Raw genomic sequence first — 18,594 nt, 5'->3', positions numbered from 1 at the left:
GGATAGCTAAATGTTAATCATCAGCGTCTTTGATTTGACTGTTTAGCCCTTTAAACAGGATAAATCGCATTTCTAATATAACATTATGTATTTTGTAAACACATTTCGTTCTAATCATTTTATCTACGTCTCGTGCTTATCTGCCATTCTGATGATCCCACCCTCTTCCCCTTCCTATTTGAGACGAAAGATGTTTAAGAGATCGCAGACGTTTTCCGTTATTAGCTTCGAGCATGACTGCAGAGTGAAACGTCTCCTCTTCAATTTTCCGTCGAGCTCTCCATGGTGATCCCTTCTAGTACAGAGTGATGGAGAGATATTTGCTATTTCAATATAAATTGCTTGTACGTTATCATTGGTAGAAGATAAACAATTTTCTTTTCTGCCTCTGAAAGGTTTTTATCTATGCTGTCCTGCTTTTCCACATTTTTAGCACACAGTGTAATTCATAAGATTGCTTCAAGCACAATATCTGCTAAATTTCTCGGCTTCACCAATTCTCAGTGGCTTTACAACTGACGTGAAAATGCTGATTTTGTGTCACATAATTAAAAGTGGGATTAGAGTCTTTGCCTTTCTTCTACACAAAAGAAGAACTTAGTTCAGAAACTGAATCAGATATCAAGGAATAAATGTAATAACAAACTTTCGCTGAGTTACTATTGCACGAATATATAATGATAGAGGGATATTCAATGCTTTTAGTTAGTGATGTATTCGTGAAGAACGTAGTGCGGATACGCTCTTCTACTTTTTGTTCAATTTTTTGCAGAAATTAGTATAATCCTTACTCGCATAATAGAAGGATGGTGATTCAATGTTTTTCTCCAGCGCATTTACGAATATCTTTAAATACTCTTATATTTACACTTCAGATATAACAGGTATACATGAAGTAGGGATGACGCCTGATACTGCAGCTCATGTAGTGAATTATATTGTCTCCATTAGGATTAAACCTTCAACGAAAAATCCAAGTTTGCTCAAATATATGATCGTTATCATCAGTAGTCCTAACAGGCGCTTAAGCGCGCATGACCTTCCAAGTATCCTTGGACTTCGCAACCGTAACTCGAGGGTTAGGTGGTTAGCCCTTTGCCTCCCGGTGTGTCTTATGTCTGTAGATGCCTGTGTTCATGGAGACGGTTTGCCTGTTCTGGAGGAAGAAAAGCCTGAGTTTCTGGGTGGGAAAAACCCTACCTCCGTGTGAGACCGGCTAACTCACCTTTCGTCGAAAGAGACCAGCTCAACTACTGTATATACCTAGGACAAATAAAAAATGTGGTAAGGAAGAAAATTTGAAATGAGGTTTACCTCACTGGAGAAGTATTTCGGCAGTCACTGAAAACCTGATAATGGAACTTACTACATCAAACTAAATACTCCAGGCAGTATTTAGTTTGATGCGATTGAATATTCATATGATATGAACCTTTCCTAAGGATGTAAACGAATATAGCAAAACGCTGGGTGAGAAATCAAGAAAGTAATGGTGATTGGTGATTCAAGATTTAAACAATATAGTTAAAGGATTTTTTTTTTTTTGGAAATGTTTACCATTATTTTTACCTCTATTTAGCCTATTTTTGTTTAGGGCATTACTGATGTCTTATATATACAGAATATGGAGAATACATAGGAGGAATAATTCGGACATACCTTTGTAGGATGTTGCTGGCTGTCTTCTTTACCATTGTTTACAAATGTTTACCATTGTTTACAATAGTAATAGTATAGTTTCAAATGAAAACGGACATAAAATTGTAGATAAAGTAAGAGCATATGGATAGAAAAACAAAAGTAAACTAACAGTAGTATGAGAACACACGATTCTAAAAGGTCAGATAAAAATAAAAGAAAAAAATAAGATGCAAAAGGGGGAAAAAAGAACAAATTTGATGAAAGCCTTTTTCTAGCCGGATTAAATGTAACATATTAAAGGAAGGCTACTTTGACTTAAATACAAATTGGGACTATCGACGAAATGACAGGATAATTGGAAGGGTGGAGGGGTGGGGGAAGCAGGAAGAAGGAAAACAATACGAAAAGATACCATTCTGTGGGAAAAGTAATTTGAGAAGAGAATTGGAGCATTTTTCATAATTCGAAATGTCTGAAATATCAGGAAGTCATGAAAAGTAACCCATTAACTCCCAGACACTGTCTGAGAATTAATGGGATTCTTCAAAATCTCGATCACGATGGCTTCTCTTATTAAGATATTCCAAGCTGAATATGGCGTATGTCTGAGGTATTAGCGATACATTTGTCGAACAAAAACCATTAGGTAAGGCGTAGTTTGCTAATTCAAAACTGTCCCATTGATCACAATGGACGCTTTCTTGGTGCAGACTGTATTATATGCGCATGATGGAATGAGCGTATTCATACGATATTTGTTGTGGAGAGGTCCGACAGTTTTTGCGGAAATTTTATGTTCGTTTGATATTTTTCTGTGATATTTTCTTCTGCATAAAGTAAATATGTCAGAAGTTTTCAATTCTGAGTCAATTGCTGTGTGATAAGTTAATCTCTGATGTTCGTTATTTGGATCTGCAGCTACTTTAAGTGAATTAATAATTTTCGAATGTAATAAGTAAGAAAGGAAACAATTGCTCGCAGTCGTAGCGAGCTGATTTCTGAATTATCATTCGTCTACGACGTCATTAATTTCACAGCAGTTGAATCTGCAGCTGTCTTTCGATGATGTACCGTGTATTTTTATCCATTGTCACGTGATTCAATTTAAACCAAACTGAATGACCTCGACAACTTTTAGTAAAGAACCGAAATATCCACAATTTAATTAAAATCTTTCCATTCAGAGTAGAGAATTATCAGAACAACAAAATGAAATAATAAGGTACTCATTGATTTTACGAAATGCAGACAAATGGCTTATTTGTTATTTAAAAAGAATCTTATTTAATTTCTGCTTATAAATCCGAATTTCTTCTCATCGAATCCTAAAATAGGTTAATTAATCTTCTCTCAAACTCTGAACCATAGATACAATTTATATGAATGCATTTGCGAAATAAATAAATAGAAATTTCTCTCACAGGCTTAACAACCACGATCATGAACACTAACAATTTTCAGCGCTGATTACTCACTTCGTGTACAAATAATTATATCATTGTCATACATTCAGCAGTTCGTAAGCAGCCATTATTCTGAGACCACTTTCCACCACAGCTACATAACAACTCGCCTTTCTCCCACAACTTAATGTTGTAATATCTTATTAATTAATTATGTCCTACTAAATTCACTTTCGGCCATTATTACTAAGTTTCTCGTACTACTTAATTGTTATGTTCATGCTTTTAGAAAAATTCTGTAAATTCCGAGATCTATTTACATTCCGATTCTTTCAACGTTGTAACCTTCAAAAATTCTCTTCCTCACATGACGACATCCCCCGTTACTTTTGATGCATTCGTATTTTGTTTCCTCTTCCCTCACTTTCATGGAAGTTCCAACTTATATTTAAGCCACAGTTGCTCTTGCTTCCGGTTCTTTAAATTCGACTAGAAATCTAAACCTTTCCTTTTCATGTATTGCTTTCAGTTTTACGTCCATTATTTTGAATATCTTTATTTGAATGTGTTTTATTAATACTTTATAAGAAACAATCACCTGCAACAGTCCCATAGCATTTAATGCATAAAAGTTATCTCTTAATCTTCCTGTATTTTAGTAGTTTCGTTTACAATTGTATGCAAAGCCATTCTGGTACATAATTAGGATTTTCAATGATGGTCATTGTGTAAATTTCTTCAGCGGTGATTTTAAGGAATGTTATTCAGGTAAGATTCGTTTTCGTGTATCAATAACACTAAATAAACAGAAAAATGCATTATTTCATTTTAAAAAGTCATAAAAATGATAAATGTATAAATTTATATTCGATTATATAGTTTAAAAGCGTACACTTCACTAAACCCTGTTCTCTTCAGTCATTTTTATTATTCTTTAAACTCATCATAGATGATTTGCAAAATGTATAACTAATACAAACTCCTACGCTATCTGAGGTGAAACATTCATAACCATGTCGAAGGTAGTATAATCAAGTATTCGGAGCCGCCGATACTAATATCTGAAGGGGGAGTAGTTTTGTCGTATAAGACTTCTACACTATGAGTTAACATAGCTAGGAAGTTTATGCACACAAAAATTAATTTCTAATATTTAGTAAATAATATGCAAAAAATAGTTTGCCATCAATTGCATTTGGTACAAATTAAGGAATTTATAGTAGCGGGGGGTGGGGAATTAGACTAGTGACCCTGGTTGACTGACGCTGTTGCCTTGCAGGCTATGGTTTTCGGTAGCAATTGCCCTTTATTGATCGGTGAGTTAATATTGTGCTTTTTACTGGTTTTGTTGTGGGGAATGTCGGAAATTGTACCGTTGATTGATGCAATAGATGCTAAAAATGACTTCCAACGAATACTCTTGATCAACAATGCATGCAGCAATACTTTTTCTAACGAAAACAGGTTACTCGCCAGATACACTGCATATGTTGGTCGTCCCTTAGTTGTTCCCACCGAATAAATTCTTGCATGAAATAAACAAAAACTAAAAGGCTCATTTAAAAACACATGAAATCAGTATCGTTTTGTTAAATACGGATCTACAATATGATAGTGACGTTAGAGCATCTCTGGGTTGAGGGAATGGGAATGTATCATGGCATGCCTCTGTAGGTAAGTTGCCTTGATACGTAGGATAGCTTTTCTTAGAGTTAGTCCAACTAGCGACACCACATTTAAGCACAGCAATATAATCGAATAGTGTCTTATGGAACAGCCATTCGTACAGCATTCTAAACGAATGTTTAATATTAGACATTCAGGTTAATATTATTTAGCCTGAATGTCTAATTTCATAACATGCACCCTGTGTTCCTAGGAAACTACAACATTCACAGTTTGATCGACAAAATAATTAAAATGATTCGATTTGAATAAAACGTGACGTTTATAGATTTTATGTAAGATTATTCTTTAAAATGGGTTTGGAAAAGTAGAAATAGCCAAAGTAACAACGTATTTTAGAGGACTAAAGCTGTCCAGTTTTATTGTGTCCTCTATAGAAAAAAAATTAAATGATCTCTTTTAGGTATGGTAGGTCCATTGAATATTTAGCCCTTCACTAGACTTATATCTAACGTCGGTGTTGTTGATGGCATAAATGTGGAAGCTTCGGAAAATAATTTTATCAGAGATAAATATATGAAGACAACTATGGAAGAACGTATACAAATTTTGTAGAATAAAATTAAAAAGACAGTCACATCGTTATGGATTGTGTGCTTAAGTGTGTGTGTGTATGTATGTATGTATATATATACATAGTCTTTATTTTTGTAATGTAAACTTCGCCAGGCTATTTTTAATTACTTCGCATGAATTTCTTTCTTGAGTAATAGAGCAGGCATTGCTTTGCTAATTTCGAACGAAAACTATGACGCTTAGAAGGATATTTCCTTCGTCAGCTGAGGTCTCTAGTGGTTAAGTTTTTCCACTAAACCTATACCTTTTAACGAAGTTTAATTCAATTCTCCTTTGATCCCAGATCAAGTTCTTCTTATCAACTACTTTTATTCGTTTTGGTTAATGACGTTTTTCGTTTTCTGAATGAAGTCATTTAATTAATAAACAATCGAGTTAACTGCAATCTAAAGTTTATTCAAGAGGAGTTACAGTGGTGCTTGATTTATTCTCCTGTTTTTAGCATCCAGCGATACCTTATCATTTAGTATATGGTGTATCTTGCATTTATTTTACAGCATTCGACTTATTTCTAGCAGTTAAGTGTTGCAAAACTGAAACACTATCTTTTCACATTGCTCAGTGTGGATTAGAGTTTGGAATTTACTTCAGTGACGAAAATCTGTTTTAAATTGCCCTGCAATTTCAACTAACTTTTTAAAACAATTAAATGAGAATCTTATAATACTGAAACTAATTGCATTAATCGACAACAGTATGTTGTCGCATAGTTTATTTACGGTTTATCTTCGTAAATAAAGTTTGAGAACCGAACAGATTCTCAGTAACCGTAAATATTTTGTTATCGAATTTAGTTTTCTTTTGGTGTAATATGAAACGATCTGCAATTTCAAATAAAGACAGCAACTGATATAAAATGAAGAATGTTTTATTCGTAAAGACGTTTAATATTTTGATGGTATTTACAGTATATATTTTGGGTTTAGTGTTATGTTGAATTCTTCGATGTTAAGGTAACTGTAAACCTATTAAAAAAATCCATACGTAAACAAAACAAAAACAAGTGCCACACTGTTCTGTACTTGAGCCACTACTGTTTAATTTATTTATTAATGATATAGAAAATGATCTGAAGGGAAATATTCAATTGTTTGCAAATTATGGAAAATTAAGGGAGAGCAGTCGTCAATAAAGGTAATATTGATATCACACAGGATCATTTAAATAAATTGGCGGTATGAGCAGAGAATAATAGATGCTAATTTAATGTGGCAACGAGTAAGATTATCATATGTGTAACCATATTGATGGGGCTGTACTCCAGGAACTTGATAAAGCCGGGGATTTCGGGGTGTTGGTAGATAGGAAGTTGAAATTCAGAGGACATATTGCAAAAGTGACTAAATATTTCATAGGATTACCTGGTTATTAAAGAACATTCTGACATGCAGAGATAAAAAAATATTATTATTCCACTTTATAAGATCTCATCTGGGTTATTGTACATAGATCTGGTTGCCTGGGTTTCTTGTGGATGGGTGGAGTGGATTCAGAGGAGAGTAACTAAGATGGTGACGGGACTGTGTGATGCTCCATATGAAGAGAGAGAGAGAGAGATGGAAGATTTGTGGGTTACAAAAGCTGGATGATCGGCAGATAAGGGGGATATGATAGACACATAAGTTTCTTTGGGGAGTGTATAGGATTGATGTGAAAATATTTCAGTACATGAATAATGTGAGGGAAAACTAGTGGTCATCCATGGAAATTGAGTACGACTGTATTTTAGTAAGGAAGTGAGGACGAGATTTTTTGCTTGGTGAATGAGTGGAATTGATTGCCAGAGCTGTGTGCTCGCGCTTTGTCGGTGAATGTTTTCAAGGCAAAATATGACATTGTACAGGTATTGATAATTGCTGATTAATGATTTTAATGGACCTACCGTAATGATTTTTCGTACTTAATGGAGGTATCTGTATATTACTACTACTACTAATAATAATAATTAACTGAAACTATCATCAGTGTAACAAATGGAATTCGGAAATTCAAACAGCAACGATGTTCGTGAATGGTGTGTCTTCATTTGCGGTCGCAAGGAAACCAGCTAAATATAATACTGTTAGGATCCGAAATAGATGTGTGAATGTAACTTAAAAGTAAGAAATACAATTACTGATAATAATTTCCCAAATTTTGGGCATAGATTATGCCATTGAGGTTAGACCAAAGGAGAAGGACCTAAGCATTTTCTTCACCGCCTTAACCAAAACGTAAATTACTGATAATCCATGCCCAGAATTCGAAGAATTATCAGCAATTGTATTTATTTTAAGTTCATATCTATTTCTGATCCTAATAATAGTATATTATATTACCGGTCTTCCTCGCAGCTGCACATGAAATCAGATACCATTCTCCATGCAGCAACATAATTTAGTAGTCAGTGAAATATTTTTGCAACTCTGTTCGTGTGTATATTTCTGCTTTGGATTCTTTAATAACACAACATGGTTTAAGTATTTCCCGATTACTTGTAAATTTTTTTAGCTGTCTGTTCATTAATTTAGTTTAAAAAGAAATGCACTGTTATTTAAGTCTCCTGGTCGAATTTATCCTTTTCGCAGAAAACAAATTTTTCTCCTATCAGATTCTTCCTTTTCTCATTACTCTTTTACAGCGTCATTTAATGGCATGACATGGAAATATGAAAGTGTGTTTCGAATGGCCCTATTTAGGTGGTTAATTTGATCTCCCAGTGTGAGATCATTTCGCTGCTGTTATGAAAATATCCCGTGTTTTATTTCTACAGCAGGATTTCCGGATTATGAAGCCGTACCAATCCGCGGTACTAATATTAATGCACTGTATGGGTCAAATAAAATAAAATGACGAGCTAAATTCGAAAAATTAAAATATAAAAAGCAGTATGGATTGTTTTTAGATCCCCTAGGCGATCTAATTGAGAATGATGAATGGAAAATGATTGCCATTTTCCAAAGAATTGAAATTGAAGTTATCTCAAATTCAAAAATGAAATTTTGGCAAATGACACAGATCTTGATATCGTATTAGAAGTCATGACTGTGCATAAGAATACCTTGCTAAATATTAAATGTTTATATGGTGCTTAAAAAAATGCCGACAAACTGAAAGAATAAAATTAACCATCATTTTAATAATAAAATAAACATCTAGTGTTGTACTCACTTAATAGAAACATAAATCGACCTGTTTGTTGGATTTTCTATAGACGAGATGTGCCTCGATTGTTTTCAATTGAGAGAAATTCTCCAGTTAAAGGAATTCAAATACCTCCTTCCGAAAGGAAGAATAGAAGAGAGAATCTAACTGTAGTTGAGGTGTTACAGTAGATTTATAGAATGCAATCACAATAACTTTATTAACTGCTTTTGTGAATGAAATGTGCTTTTCTTCATTTGTTATAAAATATTGAAGAGCAAGAGTCATGTACGAATTTCGAACCTGTTCATTTAGAAAACTCCGTGAATATTATTCTTTGACTAAAATGTGCTTTTAATTAATTTCGCTCGAATTTGATTTGTTCATTTGAACTTTATTTGATTTAAATGATGTTCCTATACTGCTTGAATGTTTTTTGCTGTCACTTGAGATCATCTTTTTATTAATTTTGGGACGTCTTCACGAACGAGAGTGGGATAAGCTAAATGCGATTGGCACATCTGAAGACTCTTCACTTGGTTAATTGGTTTATGATCGGTGACTAAATGTTGTTAAGTACCAATCGTTAATGACCTTATTGATCCAGTTTTGTAATGTATCATTTTACGATCCTTTGCGTATGACTACTTTTTTTTGCTTTAATCTCCGGATAGTTTACACAGATTTCATTGATGTTTATCTGGAATGTAACTGAAATATAAACTTTAATGACTGTCTGAAATCATAGTTTAATACTTGCCCACAATGCATAATATTAAATAAAATTAAAATATTAAATTTAAAAAAATATTTTCACCTTTCACGTATTCCGAAATATTCTGGATAAATTCATTTAAACAAAATTGAATTAAAACAGTGTTGTGTTAATTTTTCTTGTTGGTTATTTCAAGCGAAAATCCTCGGAATAATTTAAATATCCATTTCCTGTTATTAAATGTTTTTACTGTTTAAATTGTATCGCCAACGCGTGACGATGGGTACTTAAATATAGAAACCAGATATTCCTTGAAGGCCAGTAAGAGATATATTAAGAATTAATGTTTCTGAGAGAAACCGAATATTTTTTTTCCAAGTCTTTTCAAAATCGGAGCCTGGTTTTTCATTAAACTGAATCAGAGAGAGAGAATGGAGTGTTTGCTGCAGCTGCTGCCACACCATCTAATATGGAAGTGCAATTGGCACAAAAGATACGAACTCTTACGCGTAGCAGCTCGAGTGCTTAAAGCTAACCATAGCGCACCTCTTTATAAGATGGTTTCCCCCTTGGTGAGTAAGATATGATACAATGTATCTATTAATAATGTTTACGTCATGAAGAACGAAATAGACCAGCCATTCACAACTCAATGGTAAGGTCATTCCTAAATCCTAAGGTTTGTATTCGTTCTTTTTCATCGCAGATATTCTTTTGTGAAATGGACTCCGAAGGAAAGAACGAAATATGTGCTTTGGCATTCTGTACTCGTGCCAGGAACTAGGTCCTGTTTAAAAGAGTATAAAGCAACATCTTCATCACAATTAGTTCTCTTCTTACTAGAACAATTGTTAAAACATTTCGATGCGTTTTCATTTTATTAGCAATGCACATAGGAAATGCATGTTGAATAGCTCAGCTCCCGATGAATGGTTATTTGAAATGTTTGTCATCTCAATTTCGGTTTAAATCGGATCATTTCTAATGACAAGACAAAATAATTCTAAACAACGAAATATTATATGTTACAGATTTTAACATAATTTAGAATTTAAAAAAATTCTCTCTGCTGTAAGTATGCTAAAAGCTATTCTGGTTGAATAGCTCTGATAACGAATGACGTCACTATCAAGCTATTGATAGCTAAACATGTCTACTTTTTTGTCTCTTGAATCATTCTCATACGTGTTAATATTAACGAGTGTGTAATAGTTACTTGACATTTCCTAAATAGGGTTATTTCTTCCATTATTGCCAATATTATTTTACTGCAGACATCTCAGATCAGAAAGTAGCAAGCCATTTGTTTGCCGCTGCATTACGAACCAGGTGTTATTGGCATTATTGAACCTTGCGAACAAAACGCGTTTTAGGCCCGCGGTCTGCTTTTGGAAAATAATATTTTATATTAAAGGCGATAGGGTGGTGATTAGGAAATGACTGAGAGGTGTAGAACAAGAAGAATTGATAGAAAGAGAGCAAGATCTATGACTTGAAAGTCACGTTAGTTCGAATACACGAACATCAGCTGGCTCTTCGACGTAATATTTGATTAATCTGATATTACATTTATTATAATAATGGATACATGTATCTCTGCTTATTATATCTGAAGAATGAGAGGTTTGATTGCTGTTAGATTTGTATGATACTTTGGTAATTTTTTTCAAAACGAAATATGGCATCAGGTGGCGCTGTATTTCATAAAACGGTTTTTTGTCATTGTTATCTGTGATACAACTGACTCGAAAATATAAGTATTTCTTCCGCCATCAATTAGCACCCTTCGAATGACATCTCATATAAATTCCATTATCCATTACTTCGCATTTTATTGCTTTCGTACCCTATGAAATATGTTGAACTAATATCATATTACTATTGGTGAGAGAGAAAGATTTAAATAAGCAAGCAATCCTCTTTTAAAAATAAAAAAAAAACATGATGCTTTCACTTCGAGTAAGCAAGACAGCAGAGTCACATCGGAAGAGTGAAAATCATATGCTGATTAAAAGTTTTCGGAAGCAATTGAATTCATTGTATTCTAACTGTTAATGGAAACAGAGACGTTATCTACGGCTTGGCCAGTGCATTATTACGGTTGAGACAATCCGAAGATAGTTTAGTTACCTCAGATTTGAGTACAGCACTGCTCAATGCTTTACTATTGCATGAGTTATGACAAATTAATTGTTTGTGATCTGCCATAATTATTTTCTAAATGCTAAGCAAATTTTCAGCAGAAATTAGTTTTCTTTTGAAAAAATCCCCTCCTCTCCAAATATTTGACCAATACCTTTTTTGTTTTTCATCTTATTGCAGTGCATCTACCCTTTAGTATAGACTTAGAGTTCCTAATCTTAAAGGGATACAGTGATTTAGGCTAAGGTGCTTTGGCAAATCATGTGAAAGACTTAACAGCAGTCAGTGGGGACTTATTCAGAAGTTAACTCTCAAACTAGGTGGGCGTCACTGTGCGAATTGCAAACCTCAATTGAAGACTTCAATTCAATTGAAGACCTTATTCCCCCAGAACTACATTTTGTGCTTGAGTAGACATTCTTATAAATTTTCATGAAGATTGAACTCATGGACTCAAAACTTATTGTGAGGTGGAGGGAGAAAGATGTACGCAGACAAACAGAGTGATAACCTTACTTTTCCTTGCGTGAAGCAGTATAAGAATCTCTGAACGTGGTGTCGTTTAACACACATTAAATAATCATACCACCCATCGGCTGTTATTACTTTAGACGGTCTCAAGGTAGAACTTACTTATTCATTACAATTTAGTTTTATATATTATAATTGTAATATTTTTGTGAATCATTTCTGCATGTAATCATCGAGAGCATCATATACTGATGTGTGTATATATATATATATGTATGTATGTATGTACAGGGTGTTCGGGATAAATTTGACAGTTTCGTAAGGAAAAAGAAAATCTTCTTTGTATCTATTAAATTTAATGAATTGACAAAAAAACATTACAGGCAGAGTTAATTACAATACTATCAACAAGATTTACTCAAAATAACCACCATTAGCATCGATCACAGCTTCAATTCTGCTTCGGAACCTCGAACAAGCTGATGCTACAGTCTCCCTGGGAATAGCCGCAAAAACTGTTTTAATTTTATCCATTAACTGGGCTTTTGTATTACTGGAAGTGCGATTGGTGTCTTTTTCAACTGCGCCCCATACAAAATAATCCATGGGGTTAAGGTCTGGGGAGTTTGGAGACCAAACATTTGGACTGGTGAAGTCGTAGAAATTTTCAGACAACCATTTTTGACTTTTCCCAGAGGTGTGGCAAGGGGCCGAATCCTGCTGCCATACATACGGCCTACCATTGGCTACCCTTGTTATCCAGGGCTTGACTACAGTTAGCAACTCCACGAACAAAGCCCGAATTCCAATGCCAGGGTTCTTCAACACCTGTTCCTGCAGATTTGCGAGGAATTCTGCTGTACGAACGCAATCAGATCGTCTGCTAGGGATCTTTCTTCTTGCTACATCCTCGTAGTCACCATTGCAAGTCTCTAGTTCATGCCTGATTGTTTTTACTGTATTCAGGGAGCATTGGGCAGCAGTCGTAATATCCTTATTTTGATGGCGGGCACGAATCATCATGATACAAGTTATTCTCTTCCATGATTCAGGTGGGTTCCAGCTATCCATCCTTTCTGACATCTTGTATATGAATGAAGAAGGGTCCAAACTTTTAAATGAAGAGAAGTGTGTGTTAATACATGTAACTTACGGAAAAATATAATTAATTATAAATATGTCAAATTTATCCCGAACACCCTGTATGTATGTTTTTTTTTTAATCTCATACTAACAAAACTGGTGGTCTGCGGATAGAAAAGCAGTTGAAATCGAGCAACTATCATTAAGAAATCCTAAACCCTGTTCTCATTTGTTGAGATTAAATATGGAACGTAAAGATTCTAAACCGTATTATGCCACAAATTATGCGAATCCATTCGATAGACACATTACAGAAGTTTAATTCTTTTCTAATTATGATATTGCTTGATAAATGAGACACATACTTCTGGTTGTGTAATGCAACTTATTGTGACAGAGATAAAGCTCTTCTCGGAAGAATGGAGAGGGAGTTGGAGTGGTTTAAACTGATTAGTTCTTAAAGAAAACTACTTGCATATCCTACTTTGTTTTTATCATTTGAAAATCTATAATACAATTATAGCGTGTTCCTTATAATGGCAACGCAGCATAGCTTAACAGTTAATCTTTACATTCTTTATTGGTATGTACTTATAAATAATTCAAACAAGTGAGTAATCAGTCTAGTCTTGTTTTCTTATATTCTATATATGGTCTTTTTTAAAAAAATATTTTCAAACGATTTTTTCTTTCTTGATATTCCATCGTATAGCTAACCATGATTGATGCAGACTATGGTGATAAGCCTTTTCTTTTGTGAATGGAGAATGAGAAAACTGCCAGATAAGAACTGCTTCCGTATAGCTTAATGTCAACTTATTGTTATTGTGACAGAGATAAAGTGCTTCTCGGAATAAGTAGAGGGAATAGCGGCCTATTTGATTATCACATGTAGTTATTTTCAAGTGTTACGTTAGTCCACTGCTATTATTTTAGCTGATTTCAGGGTTTATTTTTTTTTTTTTTGGAATAACAGTTCCAATTTTAAGCAAGAGTCTCTCCGAATATTAACTTTTTGGCTTTTCACACCTGAGAAATTGGATGAAATATTGGATATCCGATACGAAGTTGTAGCATTTTTATTTTATTTTCTATTATGTGATTTATAAGAATAGTTTGCAAACTGGAATGTATTTTCAAATAGTGCACTTTTTATAGTAGAAAAGAGATCGACCTTGGAAAATATCGGGAATGGTAACGGTCCCTTTCAAAATAATTTGACTTCTCCAGATAAGGCAACTGTTATATTTCATGAATATGATAGCATTAAATTTCCGAAGTAAATAACAGGGAAATAGGATTTTGTAATATACAGGCTTACATTCGTTGAGCTCTGCTGTTACTAACTAGTTATCTGATAGCACTCTACGAACATAAAGTTGCTATCTCGTAGAACGCACACACGCAGTAATCGTGTTCAGAACATTTGAGTTTGTCTTAACTGCCACATAATAATAACAATAATAGTAAACTAAATTGAAATGTGACGCATAGGCGCTGTATATCACAAAATGTATATGAACTGATTTTATATCACTACCAAAACACGTGATTGGTAATCTCAAAACAAGAATGGTAGTCACATTGAAATGATATGAAAAAATTGACAGGTGATCATCATTCAGCCATTTTTTGTCACCTACTGGACGAAGGCCTCCCTCAAAGTCCTCCATTCAATCCTATCTAGAGCTTGACTGCTCCACTGAGTTCCAACCATCTCTTTAATCTCATACTTTCTATCGTCTCTTTGGTCTTCGTTTAGCTCTTTGCATCATTCAGCTATCAACTTGAACCATTTTTCAGTGTTATTTCTTGCAATATGACTTGCCTGTTGCCATTTGAATCTTTTTAATAATGCCTCTCAACTCTAATCTGAGCTCTGACTCAAGTATTGCGCTTTCTATTTTCAATGGTAACATGGAGTAGTGATCTCTTCCTGTGGGTATTCCTCAACTTTGTCAGTTTTTAGTTAGCCCACGTTTCACTTCCATATGTCACGACCGGAAGTCTGAAATTCAAATATTTTAAAGCAGATTGGAATGTTTATTTTGAGTGCTTCATAATAAAAGTAAGCTTTACTGTGATATAAGACTGTACTGTAGTAATAAAACTTCATTTTAATAGTATTAAGAACTTGGTACTACAAAGCATTGAAGTGATGTTATTTCTTTCAAATTAGACAACTAATTTTTAATAATTGTGTGTGTGTGTGTGATGAAATCATCGGTTAGATACTTATAAAAGAAAGCGAGAGAAAAATTAAGTCAATCTAGGTGAATTAATTCATCTCTCTCTCTCTCTCTGCATTCAGCTAGAGAAGTTCTGATCAAATTGGTTAATGGTAGTTATTTTGAGTATTCTTTTTGTGTGAATTATGAGTGAAGATGTAACCTTTTTTAAAACCAAAATGAGAAATCACCTACCTGCAAGAAGCATAAAGAATGTCTAACCGAAAGATAAATTATCCAAATGCTAAACAAAGAACGAACAACGCATACAGTTAATTTATAGAAAAGTATCGAATCAATAAATTTTGAAAATATTCCCAGAAACTTCCCATAATTACACGGGATAAAAAGTTAAGTCATGTAAGCAAGAAAACTTGAAACATCAAAAATAAGTAATTTTATCAATGATTTGAAATATTAAAGTAACCAAGTGAAAATCAAAAAGCATAACAAGAAACAAGACTGCAAAACTGGTCAGGGGTTATCAGGTAGATATGGAAGAGATTTTTCATAGAATTGGAGAGGAAAGTAGAACAAGTTGCCATTGCTGGAAACTGTATAAGGAGGGTGTAAGCAAGGGAGTGAGAAGCAGGTTCTTTGCATGTAGGGTGGTTGGTGAGTTGAATGCATTGCCTGAGTATGTTGTGGATGTGGACACATTGAATCAGTTTAAGACGAAGTTGGATAAGCATCGTATGCAATAGTGAGTACCTCCTACGATGAGTCTCTGACTCCATGGAGATCGCGTGTTGATAATATATATATATATATATATATCCATCCTTCGGATTTTTCCGTTTTGAAAAAAAATATAGTTGTGTTCAGCGGGAATCAATCTAAGATGTGGGCGAATTGATAATAAAAATCACAAATCTACTGACAATAGCATCTCCAGAGAAGCGCAAAGAAGAATCCAGTGATTTCTACAATGTTAGCATGATTATACTGTAAAATATTTGTTATAGTAAAGTGCAATTCGATGAGCAGAACAAGAAAATTGTTCCAGTTTTACATAAATTTTCCATTATTCAGAAATACGGATAAGCTGTTAGATCAGTTTATCCATATTTCTCATTTTACAGACTCTGGTCCTAATTGGAGTAACTCCCTCTCTCTCCCTCTCCCCTAGTCCGGCTTCAGTTCCCTTTTAAACCACGCTTAACTCTGCATTCAAGCATCGTACAAACTCGATGCTTATGGCTGAATTCTTCTATATTCTCTCAAGACTATTTCTCTTTATGGAATGAAAACCTTGTCATTTCCATGACAGTGACTAATGCGTCGGTTGGAAGAACATTCTTTTATTTCTAAGAAACGTTTAGCTGAGAAAAACTAAACTCGGGCTTTTCCACTCGAAGAATACAAGTCGTGCCATGCTTCCAATGCCTGACAGAATCATAACGGTTTAGTTCGTGTGGCATATGGAAGCAACAAGTTACAAAATTAATATTTTACTATTTTTGCTGCCCGCAACAAATATTAAAAAATGTTATCCAGTGGTTAGCGTACACACGTGGGCATGGACATTTAGAGAATGCCTTTAGATAGGAAATTATGGCCGCATTTAGCGGAGTTTTGAAGCAGTTTGAAAAAATTCCATGTAAAAATATTTTAAAAAAATCCCTAAACCCATCCATTGCACTTATGTAATACGTTTACCTTTTGTTGGTGAGTCACATTATTAAAATAAAATATAAGCAGATAACCAGTACGGGTGCGTGCCGTTTATATACAAATAAAGTATAGATGCACGTATTGCTAATCGAATCTTAAGGGATAATCTGCAACGTACGAGAATCACTTTACTTAAATCCAGCATTCACAGAGATAAATATAGCAGTAGAATAATGAAGTTTTTAGAGGGAAAAAAACGTTATTGTACAAAGTTGCTTATGATCAAGTAAACTAAAGCAAAGCATGGCTGTTGAACTATGTAAGTGTTCAGTACCTGCTACGAATGCCAGATTCCACTCGCAAAACAGTAGCAATCACTCTGAATGTTTGTATATTCGTATACATACATAATGTATTGTATCTATTCAGAAAATATTGCTTTCTATATGGAAATGGGACAGTTGTATATTTTATGTATACTTGATTTTCATTAAACGAATCTACTGATTGGATGAGGCGTTTGCAATATATAATATCATGCAAATAAATGAACCGATAACGTCAAACCCGCCTTTCTTCCTTTTAGTAGGAGGCAAGACCGTACCTGCTATTATACAATTTCAACATTTTACAAGGGCTTACGATTGAATGTATTAAGCATTGATGTTGAGAGAACATCCTCAAGTCTCATAATTTCCAACTGCTGACTTATTTTTGAACACTTCCTTCTGGTGTTCTTTAAATAAAAGAAGAGAGTGACGGACGCAAGAAAACGTACTTAAGCTGTTTCCTGTTCTACCATTTTTGACTGACTATTCAGGCAGCATTTGTCAGCTTTAAAGGGTTGTAGTCCAAGGGGTATTTCGTGCAGCGAACAGAACATGTTCATTATTATTCTTCAATCCCATTGACATGTATTCATTAGCATTAATTATTATTTATAAGTACCATAATATAATATTAGTAAATCAGATAATGGCAGAAATTCTATGTAATAAAAGTTCATCCTTTTTTAATTTTGCAGGTAAGCACTTGACTTCGTTAAACGTTGAAACTTTCCAAGAAACAGAGGTAGGATGTATTATGCATGAACATTAAAATTCTGTTGTAATTGACGTTTAGCTTTTCACCCTGCAATAGCATCACTTTTGTCTGTGGCAATCATGTCAACTTCCTTGAAGTTAACTTTGTGTTGTACTACCACGCATCAGGAATTCATGATTTAAACAATATTTGCATAATATGGATATCAGTTGGACTAGCCTAACTTATTTAAACAACTCTGACTACTATTTCCAAATGGACTGGTATTCGAACCTTCAGTAGCTACGCTAGTAAAAGCAGTATTTGTATTATAAAGATAAACAGTTTCAGCAACTTATATTTCAATCCACTATGTTTGTTTTCTAGTCTCGCTAATGTTCAGATTAAAACTAGCAGTTTTCGACTAAAACTGCTAGTTTTAGTCGAAAGCTGTATGTTATGTTAACTAAGCGGGAAAATTAAAGTAGTGAATCTTTTGTAATACATTTGCAGGGTTTCTCAAACTGGGTTCCGCGAGAAGTTCTGGAATTTGTCATTTTAATTTTCTAAGCATTTTTCATCAATAAATATTTTATAGTAGAAATATTCTGAGGAGAATAATATTCGTGAATATGTCGAAAAGTTCAGACCCAGAACGCTTAATAACATCTGTGTATCGTTAATTTTCACACATCGAAACCTTTCAACATTTGGGAAAGTGAATACCGCCGTTTATGACCGATCATAAAAATTGCCTGCAAGCCGAAGCGCGGTGTATCTTCTATTCTCAAAACTGAACGAAATAACATCTGTGTTGCAAATGTCAGTGACCAATCAGCAAGGAAGTATAAAGAAAATTTTTCCGCTGAAATTGAAGATTAAGGTAGCC

The 18,594-nt window shown here is 34.1% G+C and overlaps 1 protein-coding gene across 4 annotated transcripts in view; it reads left to right on the top strand.

The window, feature by feature from the left end:
• Positions 1–17,774, top strand: part of LOC150094647 (uncharacterized) — a 628,041-nt gene extending 610,267 nt beyond the window's left edge. For all 4 annotated transcript variants that reach the window (XM_090411495.1, XM_090411492.1, XM_090411494.1 and 1 more), the window contains exon 13: positions 17,707–17,774. In XM_090411495.1, coding sequence (XP_090267621.1) covers positions 17,707–17,718 — 12 coding nt within the window. In that variant the 3' untranslated portion in view covers positions 17,719–17,774. The remainder of the gene's footprint in view (positions 1–17,706) is intronic.
• Positions 17,775–18,594: the final 820 nt, after the last annotated feature.

This window comes from Typopeltis vanoorti, chromosome 21 (assembly GCF_054136105.1).
Source record: "Typopeltis vanoorti isolate ZY-2024b chromosome 21, IOZ_Tvanoo_1.0, whole genome shotgun sequence".
In the NCBI taxonomy this organism is placed as follows: domain Eukaryota; kingdom Metazoa; phylum Arthropoda; class Arachnida; order Uropygi; family Thelyphonidae; genus Typopeltis; species Typopeltis vanoorti.
Note: the sequence above shows the minus strand (reverse complement) of the source record. Positions and strands in the feature narration are given on the sequence as shown.